Genomic DNA, 22,513 nt, shown 5'->3' on the forward strand with positions numbered 1-22,513 from the left:
GGATAAAATCATGGTCATCACAGAATCTGAGAAATTTACTGCACAGGTTGCCATTCAGCCCATCATGTCTGTACCAGATGAAAATGAGCTGTCCAGTTTAGTCCCACTTTCCAGGTATAGGTTATGACCCTATAGGACACAGCATGTCAAGTCCATATCTGAATACCTCTTGCATGTGAACATTTCTGTCTCCACCACCCTTTCAGAGAGTGAGTTTGATTCCCTGCCACCCTCTGGGTGAAAACATCTCCACACTTCTCTAATCCTTCTGCCAATTGCTTTACCTCTCTGCCCCTTAGTTCTTGACATCTCTGTTAAGGAACTAGGATCTTCTGAGCCACACTCTCTGGCTAACCACCCCCTAACTAGAATGGTGCTGAGTACTCTAGCTGTGATCTAGCTAGTGTTTTTAATAGTTCCAGGATAACCGCTCTCTCACCTTCCATTGGTTCAGTATAATGGAAACTGGGAGTTGCAACCTGTTAGCATTTGAAAGATATTCACAAATGATTGGAGGGTTTCTTACAAACAACAAAGAACAAAGAAAATTACAGCACAGGAACAGGCCCTTCGGCCCTCCAAGGCTGCACCGACCATGCTACCCGACTTAACTAAAACTCCCGACCCTTCCGGGGACCATATCCCCCTATTCCCATCTCATTCATGTACTTGTCAAAATGCCCCTTAACAGTCACTACTGTATCCGCTTCCACTACCTCCCCCGGCAACGAGTTCCAGGAAGCTACCACTCTCTGTGTAAAAAATCTGCCTCGTACATCTCTTTTAAACCTTGCCCCTCACACCTTAAACCTATGCCCCCGAGTAATTGACTCTTCCACCCTGGGAAAAAGCTTCTGACTATCCACGCTGTCCATGCATCTCATAATCTTGTAGACTTCTATCAGGTCTGCCCTCAATCTCCGTCACTCTAGTAAGAACAAACCAAGTTTCTCCATCCTCTCCTCATAGCTAATGCCCTCCATACCAGGCAACATCCTGGTGACTCTTTTCTGTACCCTCTCCAAAGCCTCCACATCCTTCTGGTAGCGTGGCGACCAGAATTGAACACTATATTCCAAGTGCGGCCTAACTAAGTTGGGATTTTTCTCTGTTCTGTCTACTCGATGACTTTCTCCTGTGAATATCTCGCTGGAGTATTGGTCCCTGATGTGTTTCCTTGTTCATCTTGTTGACTCTAAATATTGAATCTTATGGTTTCAGACATCAGATAATCAAATTCCCAACAACAGATTGTCTTTTACTGACTGTATTAATAGCACTGCAATAATACAGACAGAGTATAGTGACCCCATCCAGAGAACAGGGAAAACGTTGGGGTAGACTCCTCATGGTTCAAGTGTGTCCAAGCTGTCAGTGATTTTGTTGTTTTCTGTGGATCCTCTCCTGATGGGAGAGTCCGATGTGGGATCGACATGGACATCCACAGAACTGGCAGTTCATGATGTTGTTGTTAGTGCTCAAGGGGGATGGGGGGAGCTCTGTGGCTCCGCTCCACCTCTGGTCTTCCTCTGCTGCTGCTCCACTTCTGATCTTCCTCTGGATAACTCGGATGTTGAGAGTTTGGTGATGATGGTCCTTGAAACTGAACCAAATTTCAGTGCTGCCCCCACATGTGCCGGTCACCACAGTGTTTTCCCCAGAGAGGTGGTCCGCAGTGCAGAAGTTTGTGAGGATATATTTTACGGGGTCCGTGTGTCGTTTGTATTGACCACCTTGATGTTGTTTGCCCTGAGACAATCTCCCATCGGGAAACTTGAATACATTGGACTTGGTCTCTTGAAATAAGTCATGAATATGGATTGTTAATAAACTCCTGTCCTGCTTCTTGTGCTGTCCCCATTATAAGAACCTGCCGACCTGAAAATGACACATCAATCCCTTCTCTTTGTCCTTTAACAACTCCTTTACCAATGCTAATATTTCACCCCCAATGACCTGAGCCCTTATCCTGTGCAACAACCTTGTGTATGGCACCTTATCAAATGGCTTTTAGAAATTCAATCATACAATATTCTCTCGTTCCCCTTTATCTAACCTGTTAGTTACATCCTCAACAAATTCTACTCGATTTGTCAAATTCTTTCATAAACCAATGTTGACTTTGTCCAATCATGTTCTAATTTTCTAATTGTATTGTTATCACTTCCTGAATGATAGATTCCAATATTTTCCTCCAAGTCCCGCAGTTTGATTTGAAACAGCACAGCTTTTGTTTTTAGCTTCACACACAGACTCAAACTTCACACACAGACTCAAACTTCCTCCTCTGGCCAACATTTATGAGAAAAACACTTTCTTTCCCCCACCCCCCTCCTGGGAAATACAGAGAGTTGTGGGATTCTGGAGCTGGAGGATAATCCAGGGTAATGATTTTGAGATAAAGCAAAGTCCTGCAGATGCTGGAATTCTGAATAAAACAGACCTGCTGAGTTTATCCAGTATTTTCTGTTTTTATTATAATGATTTTGGGACCTGGGTTTGAATCCCACCACGTTTCAATAAAAATATTGATGCAACATGAATCAATTGTTGTAAAAACACATCTGGTTCTCTAATGCCCTTTAAGGAAGGAAATCTGCCGCCCTGATCCAGTCTAACCGACATGTGACTGGATTCACAAACAATTCAAGGGCTGACTGGGTAAGCAGGGAATGTCACCATCAGAAAAACAGAGCCCCTGGAGGGCAGAAGGGTTAGGACAGGTTATGGAGAAGGTTAAAACTGTCATCATTGAGAACAACCCAGACTTCAATGGAACAACTGATCCCAAAAACAATCTCTTGTAGTTAGTGTGGCAGGTATGGTGAATCAGGTTTAAAAAGAGTCAAATTATATATGTTTTCTGGTTTGGACAACCACATTTAAATCTGGGACTCAGATGAGGATATGAATTGGTGTTCGGTGGTAAGATCTAAATCTGTGTATTACGCCTGGAAGCCTGAAGCCCAGAGTGAGAATATTTCAGAACCAGGATTCAAAATACATGGCTGTGGAGGGTTAATTCACCCTCAAAACGGCCGTGGAAATTCTGTCATAGGAGGAACTACTGGAAGAAAAATCACCCTGTACATGGGAGAGACAGAAACTGCGAGGACCATCTCCTCCAATCGCAGATTCTGTCTCTCCGGATGTTGCTACATCTGCAGAGACGGAGTCTCAAATTGGAGGAACAGCTTTGCCACCTATTTTGAGAAAGGAAGGTCACTGACTCAGCAGCCCGTCTGTGATGTGTGGAGGAGTTGTGTCTTCCTGCTATAAAACTAGTTTCATAGCAATGTGAACCTCAAAAGGAATGATCCAACCATTGACAACACAGAGCTTTCCCCATTCTGCTGAACATTATTTTTATATATCTCAGTAGGTGGGGTGTACAGCTCAGGAATTTGAGTAATCAGGTATTCTGAACTTACCTACCAATCACTTGGGTCATCACATAGAAATTGAGATACATTCATCCAGGTTCATATTGTAAACTGCTTTTATTTGCAGTTTACCGCTCACAGACAACATACAGAATCCCCGGTCAGAGCTGATCTCAGCTGGTGGAGTGAGGTTATTGATGGGTTATTAATGTAAATCCACACACAATGAAGTTGAGAATCGGGTGAGTTTTTTTCCTGCTCCACGGTCTGATCCAATAAACAGTCTGCCCCGATTCAGTTACCTTGTGTCAAATAGTCCTATAGTCGATTTCCAAAATCTCATTTATTTTTAAAATAAATTAACAAAAAAATCTTATTTATAGATTACAATTGAAAAGATTTAATATACACACAGTCTTTGGTATTTGTGCTAGCTTACCTAAAGAAGCGAACTCAAAAGATATTCAACACACACACAGAAGGTAATGTTACTACGTGACTACATCACTAAATAAAGGAGTTACTGAGAATGGAAAAGGATCCCCTGGAAACCAAAAAATAGCCCTTAAAATCAAAGAGTAGCTCTCGAGAAAATCCCAACAAAAGCATTGAAAAGAAATACTTTGAACCCTACCGATGGATCTTTCAGATACTGAATTGTAGATTTTGAACCAAGAATCAATTTAGAATTGAAGCAAAAGTTCATAATTTTATTCCAAACAGGTTCCTGTTGAAAGTTCTTCAATTAAGGGGGAATTAAGATGGTGCTTTTAAAAAGTGACATTGCAACCCTGAAAATCAGTGACATCTCCAGAATAATAAATTCCAGCCAGTTATGTGATTTGTTAACATCAGCAGAAATAAAATATTGTCAGACTGTCAATACTGAACAGCAGCAAAAACAGCAAAATCCAACCCCTGCAGTCACTTGTGAACTTGAAGTCTCAATAGTCATTGCGACTGAGTGAATCCCTTCCCACACACAGAGCAGTTGCATGGCCTCTTAGTGTGAGTGCATTGGTGAGCCAGCAGGTTGAAAGACTTTGCGAATCCCTTCCCACACACGGAGCAAGCGAATGGCCTGTCCCCTGTGTGAACTCGCTGGTGAGCAGAGAGATTGGATGACCGATTGAATCCCTTCCCACACACGGAGCACATGAATGGTCTTTCTGCAGTGTGAGTGCGTCGGTGAGCAGTGAGGTTGGATGACTGCCTGAAATTCTTTCCACAGTCAGTGCAGCTGAACGGCTTCTCTTCAGTGTGAATTTTCTGGTGTCTCAGCAGCGTGGGTAAAGCTGTGAATCCCTTTCCAAACACAAAGCAAGTAAACGGTCTCTCCCCAGTGTGAATTCGCTGGTGTGCAATGAGGGAGGATGCCTGTCTGAAACTCCGTCCACAGTCAGTGCAGCTGAATGGCTTCTCCTCAATGTGAACTTGCTGGTAAGACAGTAAGTGGGATGACCGAGTGAATCACGGCGGCACGGTAGCGGTAGTGGTTAGCACTGCTGCTTCACAGCTCCAGGGACCTGGGTTCGATTCCCAGCTTGGGTCACTGTCTGTGTGGAATTTGCACATTCTCCTCGTGTCTGCGTGGGTTTCCTCCAGGTGCTCCGGTTTCCTCCCACACTCCAAAGATGTGCAGGTTAGGTTGATTGGCTATGCTAAAATTGCCCCTTAGTGTCCTGAGATGCGTTGGTTAGAGGGATTAGTGGGTAAATATATAGGGATATGGGGGTAGGGCCTGGGTGGAATTGTGGTCGGTGCAGACTCGATGGGCCAAATGGCCTCTTTCTGCACTGTAGGGTTTCTATGGTTCTATGGAATCCCTTTCCACAGTCGGAGCAGGTGAACGGCCTCTCCCCAGTATGAACTCGCTGGTGTGACAGCAGGTGGAATGACTGAGTGAATCCCTTCCCACACACGGAGCAGATGAATGGTCTCTCCCCGGTGTGAGTGCGTTGGTGCACAGTGAGTGCTGAAGAATGCCTGAACCTCTTCCCACAGGAAGTGCAGATGAATGGCTTTTCCTCAGTGTGAATTCTCTGGTGAGACCAAAGGCCAGATGACTGAATGAATCCCTCCCCACAGACAGAACAGGTGAACGGTCTCTCCCCAGTGTGACTGCGCCAATGGTTTTCCAGCAGGGAAGGGTAACTGAATCCTTTCCCACAGTCCCCACATTTCCATGGTGCCAGTGTCCTTGTGTCTCTCCAGGTTGGATGATCAGTTGATGCCTCGTCCACACACAGAACACGCGTATAGTTTCTCCTCGCTGTGAATGGTGTGATGTTTTTTCAGGCTTCGTAACTGGATAAAGCTCTTTCCACAGTTAGTTCACTGGAACACTCTCACTTGGGTGCGTGTGTGTATGTCTTGGCTTTTCCAGTCACACTGATGTTTGAAATCTTCTCCTCCAGGCAGAACAAACAAACATTTCTCCTTCCACGTTCAAAGTTTGAGGATATTCAGGTCCTAATGAAGCGAGACTCTGTCTGATTTTGATGTAATGTTTCCTCACCTCACCTGTAAAAGAAATTTACAAAAGTCATCACTGTCAATCCAGATAGAAATTCTGAACAGACAATTCTAGTTTCTCTGGAACATTTCTTCCTCTCTCGTTCCCCCAAATCTGTGAATCCCTGTCCCACACACTCTCCCTCCTCCCTGGGCTGAAATCCAAACCCATCTCACCATTTCTTTCCTCCACTCCCAGTTTTCTCCCTCCCTCTCCTCTGTCTGGGTTCAGTTCTGCAGCTCCTGTCTGCAGACTGACAATAAAACCAATGGGTCTTATTGGGGGTGTTGGGGCCTCCAGCGGGTGTTTGTGAATCCTCCCCGCCCACCTCCCAGGGTTTCCTTCCTTCCCAGAGATCAGAGTCCTCATTGATTTGAGGCCAAAGTGTAACCTCTTATTTATTGTCCCCCTCCCCCATCCTCTGATGTGAACCATCCTCCAGTGGCTGAGCCAGGATGGGGCCGTTAACCTGGGCCTGTTCCCGGGAGGGAGGGAGGGAGAAGCCCCGCAGCTGCAAACCAGGGAGCTGACAATGATTCTGAAGGGTTTGCGGATCCACAAAGTGTTTCCAAATCCTCCCAGCCACCGCCTAACGCTGACTCCGCTTCTCCGGGACAAACAAGCGCCAAGGACAGCAATGACACTGCGCATGCTCCACATCACAATGCCCGGGCACTGATTGACAGCAGCTCCGGACCAATCGAAAGAGGGGCGGGGCTGGAGGACCGAGCGGGAGCGGCGGGTCCCCCAACCAATCGGAGTGAATGAGGGGCGGGGCCGGGCTGTGACTGAAGCATGCGCACTGAGGGTAATGGCGATGGAGAGCGGATTAACTTTCAGCTGCAGAATTGGTAAGACGGATGATGGCGGAATGGAGGGAGCGAGAGATCGGGCCGGAGGTGGAGAGGTTTCTTAAACAAACTGTGTCACCGCCAAACCCCAAAACAAACCCAATCTGTTTCCATTCACATCGAGAGCGAGAACAGCTCCTCGTGATCGGCTTGTGTTAACGGCCGTCCTCTTTATTGGGGGCAATGTGCAGTCACAGGGAGGTACGGCCGCCATGTTTGTAGGGGGCAATGTTGTCAATGAGTGGGAGGGGCTTGTTCCCCATTGTTCAGAATGGAGACAACTTGTCCATCAAACTGCATCAACCCTCTGAGTCCCAATGTCTTATTGATGAGGCAGAGCGGTGGCAGAGAAGGAAAGAAAGGGAAATAAATCCTGTTTTCCAGATCCCACTACCTCATGGGACTTCTTGTGCCATGTGTCCAAAGATATGCGACTCAGTTGGCAGAAACTTACAACCCTGAGTCAACGTCATCCTCGAATTGTGGGGCTGCTGACAATGACAACTGCCACCGTGCTGTAGAGAGCATGAGTTTATAAGATATAGGAGCAGAATTAGGCCATTCGGCCCATCGAGTCCGCTCCGCCATTCAATCATGGCTGATATGCTCCTCATCCCCATTTTCCGACGAGCAACCATCCTGAACCCAGTAACAGGAGGAGAAAACGTGACGATTTTCTATCCTAGACTGACAGTGATGGATTCGGCAAACTTTAGTTTGCCGATGGATTCGGCAAACTAAAACAAGAGAAATGTTTGTCTCTTCATTTCTATCCTTGACTAATACTGTTGACTTTTGCAAAACTTTCACAGGAGCTTCGAAGAAGATTTGCAGAAGATTTGAAACAAGTATCACATAAAAATCATACATTGTCGCTTGATATTATCATCTTTGAGTGTGAACATTGAGCTCTATGTCATAACCACTCACTGTGTAAACTTTCTTCCCAGAATCATAGAATCCTACAGTGCAGAAGGAGGCCATTCAGCCCATTGAGCCTGCACCGACCACAATCTCACCCCAGACCCTATCCCCATACCCCCACATATTTACCCTGCTAATCCCCTGTCACTAGGGTCAATTTAGCATGGCCAATCCAGCTAACCCGCACATCTTCGGACTGTGGGAGGAAATCGGAGAACCCACAGGAAACCCACGCAGACACAGGGAGAATGTGCAAACTCCACACATACAGTGACGTGAGGCTGGAATTGAACCTGCGTCCCTGGCCCTGTGAGGCAGCAGTGCTCACCACTGTGCCATCGTACCAGCCCTGCCATTCCCTTGTAGATATTGCTCAAAATTTAAAATTAGAAGGGGAGGATTGTGGTCAAGAAACTTAAACCAAAGATCACATTAGGATCTGATGTCCTCTCCCACTTCATCTCAACCTGAATAGCATAGAATTTTGAATATGGAAAGAAAAAGCACTGTTCACAGTGGGGAGAAACTGTATACATGTTCTGTGTGTGGACAAGGCTTCAGCCAATCATCCGGCCTGTTAAAACATAAATGCAGTCACGACAGGGAGAAACCGTGGAAATGTGGAGACTGTGAGAAGGGATTCAATCACCCATCTGACCTGGAAACTCATCGACGCAGTCACACCGGAGAGAGACCATTCACATGCTCTGTGTGTAGGAAAGGATTCACCCAGTCATCCCACCTGCTGAGACACCAGCGAGTTCACACTGACGAGAGACCTTTTAAATGCTCAAACTGTGGGAAGTGCTGTAAAGGTTTTGGCGATCTGATGTCCCATCAACGTGTTCACACTGACGGGAGACCTTTTAAATGCTCAGATTGTGTAAAGTGCTATAAAAGTTCTGGGGAACTAATGCGTCACCAACGTGTCCATACTGAGGAGAAACCTTTTAAGTGCCTGGACTGTGGGAAGTGCTATAAAGGTTCTGGGGAACTGATGTCCCATCAACGTGTTCACACTGATGAGAGACCTTTTAAATGTCCAGACTGTGGGAAATGCTATAAAAGTTCTGGGGAACTGATGCACCATCAACGTGTTCACACTGATGAGAGACCATTCAGGTGCTCTCACTGTGGGACTGGGTTCAGGAAATCATCAGGCCTCACTGAACACCAGCGGATTCACACTGGGGAGAGACCGTTCATTTGCATTAAATGTGGTAAGGGATTCACGCAGTCATCAACCTTGCTAAGACACCAGCTAGTTCACACTGAAGAGAGACCTTTTAAATGTACAGACTGTGGGAAATGCTATAAAAGTTCTGGGGAACTGATGCTCCATCAACGTGTTCACACTGATGAGAGACCGTTCAGGTGCTCTTACTGCGGGACTGGGTTCAAGCAATCATCTCAACTCTCTAAACACCAGAGGATTCACACTGGGGAGAGGCCATTCATCTGCACTGAATGTGGGAAGGGGTTCACTCAGTCATCCAGTCTGCTGACACACCAGCGAGTTCACAGTGAGGAAAAAAATAAATGCACAGACTACAGGAAGTGCCATAAAATTTCTGGGAACATCCCACCTCATTTCAAACCAGCGAGTTCACACTGGGGAGAGACCCTCCACTTGCATCATGTGTGGGAAGGAATTCACTCAGTCATCCAACCTACTGAGACACTACCAAGTTCACAAGTGACTCCAGGAGTTGGATTTTGCTGTTAGTCACATCCAGACACCATGTTCCTTGGGATCTGTTTTCTGCTGGTGGTAATATGCTACAGGCCAGTTAGAGGTGTTAATATGCTGGATAGAGATAAAATAAATCAGCTTTGTGTCAAACTCTGTGTGTTGAATCTTTTTAATATCGCAAACACAAGTTAGTTCCTTTGAAGGACCATCTCCGCTGTCTCCTCCATCCTCACCTCCAACAAGTGTGAGGAGCTCATGGAGCTTATTTGTCAGTAAGATTGAGACAATCCGATAAGGTTATGTGGATTAGTCATGCGAAATTGCTCCCAAAGATTTGCAGGTTGGTGGATTGACAATTGGAAACTGCACGGAGTTATGGGGATTGGGTACAAGTGAGTGCCTGGGTGGGATGCTCTTTTGAAGAGTTGGTACATATTTGACGGGCTGAATGGCACCCTATGAATTCTATGTTTCTATGGTTCGAGATTCCCTCCTTTCCACTAGCCATTGAGCCACAAGTCCTGTAAACTTCCTCCTCGTCTGAGCCCTGAACTCACATCTTTCTCCAGTTTCTCTCCCCAAGTACCTTGAGGGCTCATCTTCGCAGTCAGGCCCTCTCCAACCCATTGATCAAACCTCCTCTTCGGCATCTTTGTTACAAGGAGAACAACAGCAGCTTCTCCAGTCTATCTATAGACCTGTGATCCATCAACCCTAAATCATTCCACTAAATTTCATCAATTCCCTCTCCATGTCTTCCCTAAGCCTTCATGTCCTCCCTAAGGTTTGGCACCACCAGTTACATCCACAAAGGTTTGTCACCCTGACATAATACAATGAAATGGATTAAATGTGTGTGAAACAATACACAAACAATTACTATTCAGGTTATATAACAGCAGGTTTTCAAAGGCATGGCTCATACTGAGCCAGGTGTTTTACATGTTACGTTGGGTTGTTTCACAATGTACCAAAGTATTAATCGAAGGTAGTGGTTTCTGTTGGCAAAATATATTGCTTTTTAATTATAGCAACGTTCAGAGCACTAAATTTGACTCATAGAATCACTACAGAAGGAGGCCATTTGGTTCATCCGGCCTACACCGACACCCGATCCCCATAACCTCATGTATTTACCTCCTGACACTAATGAGGCAAGTTCCCATGGCCAATCCACCTAACTTGCAAATCTTTAGACTGTTGGAGGAAACCAGAGCACCTGGAGGAAACCCACACAGACATGGGGAGAACATTCATACTCTGTACGGACAGTAGTCCGAAGCTGGAACTGAACCCGGGTTACTGGTGCTGTGAGGCAGCAGTGCCAACCACTGTGCCACCCATAACCAGGGACATGGCAGAGATGACCAGTGTGTGAATTGCTGGTCTTGTCCCTGTGGCTCCAATCTGTGTTCACAAAGGGACATACAATTACCCAGCATTTCCTGCGGGAACGTGCAGGCGCACTGTCCGGCTGTTCTGGGAGCATATGCATTGTGGATGGAAGCGTGAGGAGGTCTTGTCCTTTCACAACAGGTGAAATAAAACACCGAGTGTGGATGGGGAACTGAGCCTGTACGTGGGCAGGTTTCATTAACACCAGATTCAAGTCGCAAAGTTCAAGTAAAAATCTAACGGTCCCGCATTTGGAGACCGATAGATTTGGTTGTTCTCTCGGTATCGGGCCGGGCTTGCCGGCCACCATCTTTATTGGGGGCAATCACAGAACCCGACAGTGCAGAAGAAGGCCGTTCGGCTCATGGAGTCTGCACCGACCACAATCCCACCCGCCCTATCCCCATAACACCTTACATTTACCCTCGCTAGTCCCCCTGACACTAAGGGTCAATTCATCATGGCCAATCCATCTAACCTGCACATCTTTGGACTGTGGGAGAAAACCGGAGCGCCCCGGAGGAAACCCACGCAGACACGGGGAGAAAGTGCAAATTCAACACAGTGACCCAAGCCGGGAATCAAACCCATGTCCCTGACACTGTGAGGCAGCAGTGCTAACCACTGTGCCAACATGTCGCCTGTTCCTGCTGGGGCTCGTGCAAATGTCATGGCAATATGGTGGTCGGTCCCATCTCTCTACGGGCCCCAGATGTCCCACCAAAGAACAGCGGCCAAGAGACCATGGGGAGCAGCAGCCGAGATGGTTACCGCGGGCCCTGCTGGACTGGAGGGGCAGCAGCACAGTCTCTGCCCAAAGGCTTCTGCAGTTCAGCTGCTCAGAGATTCTGGGAACCTCTTCAAATATAAACTTCAGCTTCTCACATTCACCCCCATCCATCCCTCCCTACAACCAGAACCATTCTCTCTGCACAGCAGTTTCTCCCTCATGGCCCCAGTGTGTATTCCAGCCTTTATCACATCCACTCTGCTCCCAGATACTTTACACCATTAGATATTACAATTCAAACTTTATAATCTTTACAATTTAATACTTGTTCAGGCAGTTTACAGACAGCAGACAAATCATCAATTCCACTCCCACCGGGAGCTATGGGGATATATTTATACAGTAAGAAGTTTAACAACACCAGGTTAAAGTCCAACAGGTTTATTTGGTAGCAAAAGCCACACAAGCTTTCGGAGCCCCAAGCCCCTTCTTCAGGTGAGTGGGAATTCTGTTCACAAACAGAGCTTATAAAGACACAGACTCAGTTTACATGAACAATGGTTGGAATGCGAATACTTACAACTAATCAAGTCTTTAAGATACAAACATGTGAGTGGAGAGAGCATCAAGACAGGCTAAAGAGATGTGTATTGTCTCCAGACAGGACAGCCAGTGAGACTCTGCAGGTCCAGGCAGGTTGTGGGGATTACAAATAGCGTGACATGAACCCAATATCCCGGTTGAGGCCGTCCTCATGTGTTTGTCTGCGAGTTCGCCTCTTGCTGTTCTGAGGTTGGTTTCAATTCTCTGAATAGGTTTGTCTGTATTAGCATAAAAATAATAGGAACAAGAAAAATACAGCAGCACAATCCTCCAACGTTTCTATGTTTGAATAAGATCCTTCAGTCGCCTGAGGATTCAGTGATTATGTGGAGATGCCGGCGTTGGACTGGGGTAAACACAGTAAGAAGTCTCACAACACCAGGTTAAAGTCCAACAGGTTTATTTGGTAGCACAAAAAAGCTACCGAAAGCTTGTGGCTTGTGCTACCAAATAAACCTATTGGACTTTAACCTGGTGTTGTGAGACTTCTTATTGGATTCTGTGATTTCCCAGGCAGATGCCATTTAGACGCCACTAGACGGAGCTCTCTCGCTGTGATTGTGTGTTCACGATGTGGAGATGCTGGCGTTGGACTGGGGTAAACACAGTAAGAAGTCTCACAACACCAGGTTAAGGTCCAACAGGTTTATCTGGGAGCAAAAGCCACTAGCTTTCGGAGCACTTCGTCAGGTGAGTGGGAGTTCTATTCATAAACAGGGCATATAAAGACACAAACTCAATTTACAAATTAATGGTTGGAATGCGAGTCTTTACAGGTAATCAAGTCTTAAAGGTACAGACAATGTGAGTGGAGAGAGGGTTAAGCACTGGTTAAAGAGATGTGTATTGTCTCCAGCCAGGATAGTTCGTGAGATTTTGCAAGCCCAGGCAAGTCGTGGGGATTACAGATAGTGTGACATGAACCCAAGATCCCAGTTGAGGCCGTCCTCATGTGTGCGGAACTTGGCTATCAGTCTCTGCTCAGCGACTCTGCGTTGTCGTGTGTCGTGAAGGCCGCCTTGAAGAACGCTTACATGGGTTCATGTCACACTACCTGAAACCCCCACGACTTGCCTGGGCTTGCAAAATCTCACTAACTGTCCTGTCTGGAGACAATACACACCTCTTTAACCTGTGCTTAACGCTCTCTCCACTCACATTGTCTGTACCTTTAAGACTTGATTACCTGTAAAGACTCACATTCCAACCATTATTTTGTAAATTGAGTTTGTGTCTTTATATGCCGTTTGTGATCAGAACTCCCACTCACCTGACGAAGGGGCAGCACTCCGAAAGCTAGTGGCTTTTGCTACCAAATAAACCTGTTCGACTTTAACCTGGTGTTGTGAGACTTCTCATTGTTCACTGCAGCGGGAGATGTGTGGAATGAAGGAACCTTGTGTTACTGTCAATCTTTTCATGTTTAAAAGTTATTTTTGTTAAAAGCTAATTGTCCGTCCAGTGACTCTGTTCATCCACATTTCTAAAGCAAAACGGCAAAAGTTACGATCAATTGAGCCAAGGTTTCATTTTGGGACTGTCGTGTCCAGTAGGAACATTAGCTGGGATTGTAACACTCTCCATTTCCTCTGAGCAGCTCTTCTTGATGTGGAGATGCCGGCGTTGGACTGGGGTAAACACAGTAAGAAGTTTAACAACACCAGGTTAAAGTCCAACAGGTTTATTTGGTAGCAAAAGGCACACATGCTTTCGGAGCTCCAAGCCCCTTCTTCAGGTGAGTGGGAATTCTGTTCACAAACAGAGCTTATAAAGACACAGACTCAATTTACATGAATAATGGTTGGAATGCGAATACTTACAACTAATCAAGTCTTTAAATCAAAACGTTGTTTTGTTTCTTAAAGACTTGATTAGTTGTAAGTATTCGCATTCCAACCATTATTCATGTAAATTGAGTTTGTGTCTTTATAAGCTCTGTTTGTGAACAGAATTCCCACTCACCTGAAGAAGGGGCTTGCAGCTCCGAAAGCTTGTGTGGCTTTTGCTACCAAATAAACCTGTTGGACTTTAACCTGGTGTTGTTAAACTTCTTACAGCTCTTCTTGTCCAGGAGACCCACCTTCTGTTCTGTTCCCCCAATAAACTGCTTTTAGATCTGAGTGAGTTTGTATAAAATAGATAAAGTTGGAAATTCAAGATACGTAACAAGTGAATAAAGGCACAAGATTCCACAGATTCTGAATAAAAATAAACTTTCCTATACAAGGTCAGAAGGGTAAAACAAATTACCATATGTGGAAGGTAAAACATTCAAGGACTTTAGAGAGGAAAGGGAGATGGGATGGTAGTTTAAAAGGGTATGTGTCACGGATTAGTTTGAGAAGTGGATGGTGACATTGGATTTGAAGGAGAAAGGGAGATATTAACAATATCAGCTGATATGAAGAAGTTATGTCAGTAGTTCAATGATGTGGAGATGCCAGCATTGGACTGGGTTGGGCACAGTAAAAAGTCACAACGCCAGGTTAAAGTCCAACAGGTTTATTTGGAATCACAAGCTTTCGGAGCGCTACTCCATCAGGTCACTCGCATTCCAACCATTATCTTGCAATTGTGTCTCTGTCAATATATGCCATGTTTGTGAACCTACCTCTCCATTCACCTGATGAAGGAGCAGTGCTCCAAAAGCTCAGGATTCCAAATAAACCTGTTGGACTTTAACATGGCGTTGTGAGCCTTCTTACAATAGATCAGTGGAATAGGATTGAGGGATCAGGTAGTGGGTCTCATGGACAAGATGAGCTCTAAAAGGACACGGGGGGAGGCGGGAGTGAAACTGCAGAAAGATGAGTTCAGAGTTCAAAGGGGAGCGTTCGAGGAGGTTTGGGTCCAGTGGGTTAGGGGAAGGGAGGGAAGCAGCAGAGGCAGCTGATTGGATTGCCTCAAACTTAGCAACAAAGAAGATCATGAGTTTCTCCACCATGAGCACTTGTGGGGAGGTGAAGATGGAGGAGGGAAAAAGAGAGAACACTTCAAAAGAAATTCAGTTGTGTTGATGATATTGAAAAGATCTAACACAGTATTAAACACAAAGCTAATTTATTTGATTTTTATTCAGAATGTTAAACCGTATAACTGGCTGGAGTTCATTAACATCAACAAAAAACAAACACAATGAACACCTTACAATCATGGATAGGATTAACAGCAGATTCCAATCACTGTGGTTACTTGTGAATTCTTTGGTGTCTAAGCAGGTTGGGTGAATGAATGAATCCCTTCCCACATTCAGAGCAGATGAATGGCCTTTCCCCAGTGTGGGTGCGCTGGTGTAGAATTAGGTCTTCTGATCGCCTGAACCCAATCCCACAGTGAGAGCATCTGAACGGTCTCTCATCAGTGTGAACACGTTGATGGGACATCAGTTCATTAGAACTTTTAAAGCATTTCCCACAATCTGAGCATTTAAAAGGTCTCTCGTCAGTGTGAACACATTGGTGTGACACCAGGCTGGATGACTGAGTGAATTCCTTCCCGCACTCAGAGCAGATGAATGGCCTCTCCCCAGTGTGAACCCGCTGATGAGTAAGTAGGTGGGATGACTGAGTGAATCCCTTCCCACACTCAGAGCAGGTGAACGGTCTCTCCCCAGTGTGACTGCGCCGATGCATTTCCAGCTGGGATGGGGAATTGAATTTCTTCCCACATTCCACACATTTCTGCAGTTTTTTCATGGAATGACCACACTTATGTTTTGCCAGACCAGATGATCGGCTGAAGCCTTGTCCACACCCAGAACCCATGTACACTTTCTCTCCACTGTGAATAGTGCTTTTTCCTTCCATGTTCAAAGTCCACTGATACTCAGTTATGACATATTGGGCAACTTTGGCAGATCCTGGTATGATATTTACTGTCAGTCCTGGACTGCAAATCGTCTCCTTCTCGTCCCTGTGAAACTGATTTAAAACAGAAAAAAGGGGATTGAAAGAGAACCCAGAGACAGGTTATAAATAGAGTTCAAACTGAAGCAACAATAAAACAAAAGCTCACACAGGAGGCCAGGGACTGATTTCTGCATCCAACACGTAGCCTGATTCAAACCGGCTCTGAACTGTGTTTCTAAACTCAAACTTATAAAGCAATAAAACAGAAACAAAACTCTGTAGACACTGCATCTGGGACAAAGAGAATAATACTGGAGATATTCAGCCTCTGTGGAGTGACAAACAGAATTAAGGGCTCAGGTTGCTGACTTGCCCTCAGTCTACAATGAAATATTCAGAGTCAGGCACAGACTAATGGCGGTCACAATTCCCACAATGCTCTGTGCCCCAGAAACCCATCTATTCAAAAGTTGTTCACCTTACTTGAGAAAGGATATCCTTACTTGAGAAAGGATATACTGACACTGGAGGGGGTGCAGAGGAGATTCACTAGGTTGATTCCGGAGTTGAGAAGGTTGGCTTATGAGGAGAGACTGAGTAGACTGGGGCTATACTCATTGGATTTCAGAAGAATGAGGGGAGAATTCACAAGTAACCACAGTGATTGGAATCTGCTGTTAATCCTATCCATGATTGTAAAGTGTTCATTGTGTTTGTTTTTTGCTGATGTTAATGAACTCCAGCCAGTTATACGGTTTAACATTCTGAATAAAAATCAAATAAATTAGCTTTGTCCAATAAAGAAAGAAGCAGGGAGGTTGTTTCCACTGGTGGGTGAAACTAGAACTTGGGGGCATAGCCTCAAAATAAGGGGAAGCAGATTTAGGACTGAGTTGACAAAGGGTTGTGAATCTGTGGAATTCCCTGCCCTGTGAAGCAGTTGAGGCTACCTCACTGAATGTTTTTAAGGCAAGGATAGATAGATTTTTGAACAGTAAAGGAATTAAGGGTTATGGTGAGCGGGCGGGTAAATGGAGCTGAGTCCACAAAAAGATCAGCCATGATCAATCATGGCTTGAGGGGCCAGATGGCCTATTCCTGCTCCTAATTCTTATGTTATTCACTAATCATAGAATCCTTACAGTGCAGGAGGAGGCTATTTGACCCAGTGTGTACTGACCCTGTGACAGAGCCTCTTTCTCAGGCGTACTCCTATCCCTGTAACCCCATTCTGCTAATCCCCCTGCTGACCTTTTTCTTCACCCTGCCTGTAACTGCAACAATATATACAGAAAAAAACATAACTTGATAAAGTACACGGGGGAAAGGAAAAGAGACCCGACTCATTTCCTTTCCCCATGTACATTATCAATTTATGTTGTTTTCTCTATAACACGCAAGAAGTAACAATTTTCACTGTATCCCAGAACATGCGACAATAAATCAAATTAGACCAGACATATCTTGGGAAACCAAGGGACAAATTTAGCACGGTCAATCCACCTAACCTGCACATCTTTGGGCAGTGAGAGGAAACCGGAGCACCTGGAGGAAATGCACACAGACAGAGGGAGAATGTGCAAACTCCACACATGAGGTGGAGATGCCAGCACTGAACTGGGGTAAGCACAGTAAGAAGCCTCAAAATACAAGGTTAAAGACCAACAGGTTTATTTGGAACCACGAGCTTTCGGAGCACTGATGAAGGAGTAGCTTTGAAAAAGGTTCATCTGGACTCAAAATGTCAGCTCTTTTCTCTCCTTACAGGTGCTGCCAGACCTGCTGAGATTTTCCAGTATTTTCTCTTTTGGTTTCAGATTCCAGCATCCGCAGTAATTTGCATTGATTTCAAATAAACTTATTTGACTTTAACCTGATATTGTGAGAGTTCATACTGTGCAAACTCCACACAGTCACACACCCACGGCTGGAATCGAACCCTGGCGCAGTGAGGCAGCAGTGCGAACCACTGTGCCACAGTGAAGGGAGTTTGCTGCAATTTTTGGGTGATAACAATGGGCTGGATTAACCAGGGAGCAAAACTTACCAAGCGTTCTCCAACGCTTGGTAATCGTTCTCCAAGGCGGCCTTCACGACACAACAACGCAGAGTCGCTGAGCAGAGACTGATTGCCAAGTTCCGCACACATGAGGACGGCTTCAACCGGGATCTTGGGTTCATGTCACACTATCTGTAACCCCCACGACTTGTCTGGACTTGCAAAATCCCACTAACTGTCCTGTCTGGAGACAATACACACCTCTTTAACCTGTGCTTAACCCTCTCTCCACTCACATTGTCTGTACCTTTAAGACTTGATTACCTGTAAAGACTCGCATTCCAATCATTATTTTGTAAATTGAGTTTGTGTCTTTATATGCCCTGTTTGTGAACAGAACTCCCACTTACCTGATGAAGGGGCAGCGCTCCGATAGCTGGTGGCTTGTGCTACCAAATTAACCTGTTGGACTTTAACCTGGTGTTGTGAGACTTCTTACTGTGTTTACCCCCAGTCCAACGCCGGCATCTCCACATCGTGTTTGAACAGAGACAGTGAACATTCCAACAAACCCTCAATATGATCAGAACCACTTCACTCAGGTTCATTCACTGCAGTCCAGCTTGTATTTTCATGTCATCAATGATTCTTTCCCATATCTCTCTCCTCGTATGATATTCAATCTTTCAAAGTTTGTCTTATCCTCTGTGACCTCAATTCTCCCTGGTTAATCATTGCTACAATTCTCTGATTTGAGAAATTATTTATATATATTGGGATACAGTGACAAACATTATTTCTTGCATGCTATACAAACAAAGCATACCATTCATAGAGTACATGGGGGAGAAGGAAAGGAGAGGGTGCAGAATGTAATGTTACAGTTATAGCGAGGGTGTGGAGAAGCAACAGCTTAATATATGGTAGGTCCATTCAAAGGTCTGATGGCAGCAGGGAAGAAGCTGTACTTGCATCAGTTGGTACATTATTTCACCTGGCTTTATATGTACAGATTCAACAATAATCAATCCACCTCCTGTGTTAAAGAAAAGGAAACAGCTGTAATTTATGGGATAGACAGGAAATTGTGAATTTTTTGTTATAAACCATTTCTGAAAAGCTGCTGGTTCTGGAATGTAAAAGGGAAATTTGTGCCGATCTCGATTAAAGTGAACTGATGTATCGATTAGGTAGACAGAGAGAAACTATTTCCTCTGGTGAGGGAATCAAGAACAAGGGTGCATTGTGTGAAAGATTTGAGCTCAGACAGTCTGGAGTGAAATCAGGCAGCAATTCTTCAATTGTGACGAAAAGTCAAAAGGACCTGAAATGTTAGCTCTGTTTTCTCTCCGAATAGATGCTGGTCGACCCGCTGAGTTTTTCCGGCGTCCTCTGTTCTTGTAGCAATTCTTTCCAAATGGGAATAAAAAACAACAAATGCTGGAAAATGGGGTTGAGAAGAATGATTCCAGGGGTGAGAAACTTCAGATATGAAGATAGATTGGAGAAGCTGCGACTCTTGCACTTGGAGAAAAGAAGGCTAAGAGGAGGTTTGATAGAAGTATTCAAAATCATGAGGATGCAGAAGAGATTCACTGAGGTGGTCACAGGGAATAGAGGCTTTAGTTATCAGGAAAGATTAGAGAAACTGAGGCTCTTTTAATTGGAACAAAATCTGATTGAATATCTGAGGAAGAGGTTTAAAATTTCATCAGGTAAATGAGGAAAAACTAGTTCCCCCAGTCGGTGAGTCAGGAACTAAAGGACATCAAATTCAAATCATCAACAAAAGTCTCAGAGCCAGGAATGAAATATTGAGCAGGCAACAATTAAATTAAAGTTTATTTATTGGTGTCACAAGTAGGCTCACATTGCCACTCTAATAAAGTTACTGTGAAAATCCCCTAGTCGCCATATCCCGGCGCCTGTTCAGGTAAACATGAGGGAGAATTTAGCATGTCCATTGCACCTAACCAGCATGCCTTTCTGACTGTGGGAGGAAACCAGAGCACCCAGAGGAAACCTATGCAGACACGGGACCTAAGCTGGGAATCGAACCGAGGTCCCTGGCGCTGTGAGGCAGCAGTGCTAAGCATTGAATGGGACTCCCACTGTCCCTGTGGATTTGTGTTCATACTGTCCCATCAAACACTCCGAAGGGAAGTACATGCCTGTGTTATCGATACCTCGGAGGGATACCAAGGCTAAGAGAGACTCTTTGGAAGGGATGGGAAGTGGGTTCATGAGAGTAACCAGAGGGCTAAGAACTGAAATAATCCAAGTAATGAGGTCTTGGCTCAGTGGTTGCTTTCTCATATCTGAGTCAGGAGGTTGCAGGTTCAAATCCAGATCCAGACAATTTTGAACAGAAATTCCGAACTGACACTCCATTGCAGTACTGAGGGAGCCCCGCACTGTCAGAGGTCCCGTGTTTGAGGTGAGACTGAACAGACAGGTGCAAGAGATCCATTGATGCTATTTCAAAGAGCTGGGGATTTCCCCCCAGAGTCTTGGTCAATCTTTATTCCTCAATCAACATCACTCAAATACACGAGCGCACAGTGGTTAGCACTGCTGCCTCACAGCTCCAGCGACCTGGGTCCAATTCCTGGTTTGGGTCACTGTCTGTGTGGAGTTTGCATATTCACCCCGTGTCTGCGTGGGTTTCCTCCGGGTGCTCCGGTTTCCTCCCACAGTCCAAAGATGTGCGGGTTATGTGCATTGGCTATGCTAAGTTGCCCATAGTGTCCCGGGATGTGTAGGTTAGAGGGAATAGCGGGGTAAATATGTGGGATTGTGACAATAGGGCCTGGGGGGCGGATTGTTGTCGGTGCACACTCGATGGGCCAAATGGCCTCATTCTGCACTGTAGGGTTTCTATGACATTATCTGGAGTATTGTTCATGGGATCTTGCTGTGCACATGAGCTGCTGCATTTTCAACATCGTCTGAACTTCAAAAGCAATTCATTGGCTGAAAAAGCTTTGGGACAACCTGATGTCATGAAAGGCTCGACAGAAATATAAATCTTTTTTTAAATGAGAAAAGACCAGAAATGGAACAGTCGAGAACAGGATTTCAATTAGCCCCCTCTTATCCTGGAGAAAACAAATACTTAACAAAAGGGTGTTTGACACTGAGCTGATTTATTTCACATGTATTCAGAATATTAAACTCCATCCCAGTTCTTGGGATTATCATCAGAAACAAACTCCACAAGTTAGAATGAACATGGTTCAGTCCAGGATGTGATTAACAGCAGCAATAACAGCAGAATCCAATCCCTGCTGTCACTTGTGAACTCGCTGGTGTCTCAGTAGGTGGAATGAATTAGTGAATCTCTTCCCACACTGGGAGCAGGTGAATGGCCTCTCCCCTGTGTGAACTCTTTTGTGTCTCAGTAGGTGGGATGACTGAATAAATCCCTTCCCACACACAGAGCAGGTGAACAGTCTCTCCCGCGTGTGAACTCGCTGGTGTTTTAGCAGAATTGATGAGTGAATGAATCCCTTCCCACACTCGGAGCAGGTGAATGGCCTCTCCCCAGTGTGAACTTGCTGGTGTGTCTGCAGGTTGGATGACTGAGTGAATCCCTTCCCACATACAGAGCAGGTGAACGGTCTCTGCCCAGTGTGAATGCGTTGGTGAGTCAGCAAATCCGGTTTCCTTTTAAAGCTCTTCTCACAGTCAGAGCAAGTGAAAGGTTTGTTATCAGAATGAACAAGATCGTGTGTCTGAAGACAGGATAACCGAGTAAATCCTTTCCCACACACAGAGCAGGTGAATGGCCGTTCCCCGGTGTGACTGCGTCGATGAGCCTCCAGATGGGAAGGACAACTGAATCCCTTCCCACAGTCCCCACATTTCCATGGTTTCTCCATGGTGCCAGTGTCCTTGTGTCTCTCCAGGTTGGATGATCAGTTGAAGCCTCATCCACACACAGAACACGTGTACAGTTTCTCCTCGCTGTGAATGGTGTGATGATTTTTCAGGCTTTGTAACTGGTTCAAGCTCTTTCCACAGTCAGTTCACTGGAACACTCTCACTCAGGTGTGTGTGTGTCTTGGTGCTTTTCTAGTCACACTGATGTTTAAAATTCTTTTCCCACAAACAGAACAGGCAAACGTTTCTCCTTCCACATTCAGAGGTTGATGATATTCAGCTCCTGATGAATCGAGTGAATGTCAGATATTGACGAGTGTTTCCCGATTGTAACTCCCTGCGGAAAAAAGATTTTAGAAAAGCTGTCAATGTAAGAACAGGATAACATTCAGAACAAACGTTTCTCTTGGTTTGAGTTTGCTGTGTGTTAATCCTCTCCTTTTAACCCCTTAGAAAAGGAGTTTCCAAAATCCATCACTGTCAGAGGATACAAACTCTGAATTTGGTTATCTGAAGGGGATGAATGAACCGGGTTAGACGGAAAAGGCAGGGGAATACCACTCAGTGAATTGCTCATTCTGAGAGCCAGCACAGACGCAATGGGCCAAATGGCCTCTTTCTGTGCTGTAACAATTCAGAGAAAGTCACAACATTCCCTCCTCCTGGTTCCGAGCCCAGGATGATGACACA

At 45.2% G+C, this 22,513-nt stretch overlaps 1 protein-coding gene across 1 annotated transcript in view; it reads right to left on the minus strand.

Annotated features, from left to right (window-relative positions):
• Nucleotides 1–21,943, minus strand: part of LOC144483348 (uncharacterized) — a 24,656-nt gene extending 2,713 nt beyond the window's left edge. Inside the window, exons 1-5 of the mRNA XM_078202064.1 lie at nt 21,236–21,943; nt 15,287–15,712; nt 10,292–10,364; nt 5,235–5,497; nt 4,445–4,791 (exon numbers count right to left, since the gene is read on the minus strand). Of these exons, the coding sequence (XP_078058190.1) occupies nt 4,445–4,791; nt 5,235–5,497; nt 10,292–10,364; nt 15,287–15,712; nt 21,236–21,822 (1,696 nt within the window). The 5' untranslated portion in view covers nt 21,823–21,943. The remainder of the gene's footprint in view (nt 1–4,444; nt 4,792–5,234; nt 5,498–10,291; nt 10,365–15,286; nt 15,713–21,235) is intronic.
• Nucleotides 21,944–22,513: the final 570 nt, after the last annotated feature.

Source organism: Mustelus asterias, unplaced genomic scaffold (assembly GCF_964213995.1).
Source record: "Mustelus asterias unplaced genomic scaffold, sMusAst1.hap1.1 HAP1_SCAFFOLD_63, whole genome shotgun sequence".
Classification (NCBI taxonomy): Eukaryota; Metazoa; Chordata; class Chondrichthyes; order Carcharhiniformes; family Triakidae; genus Mustelus; species Mustelus asterias.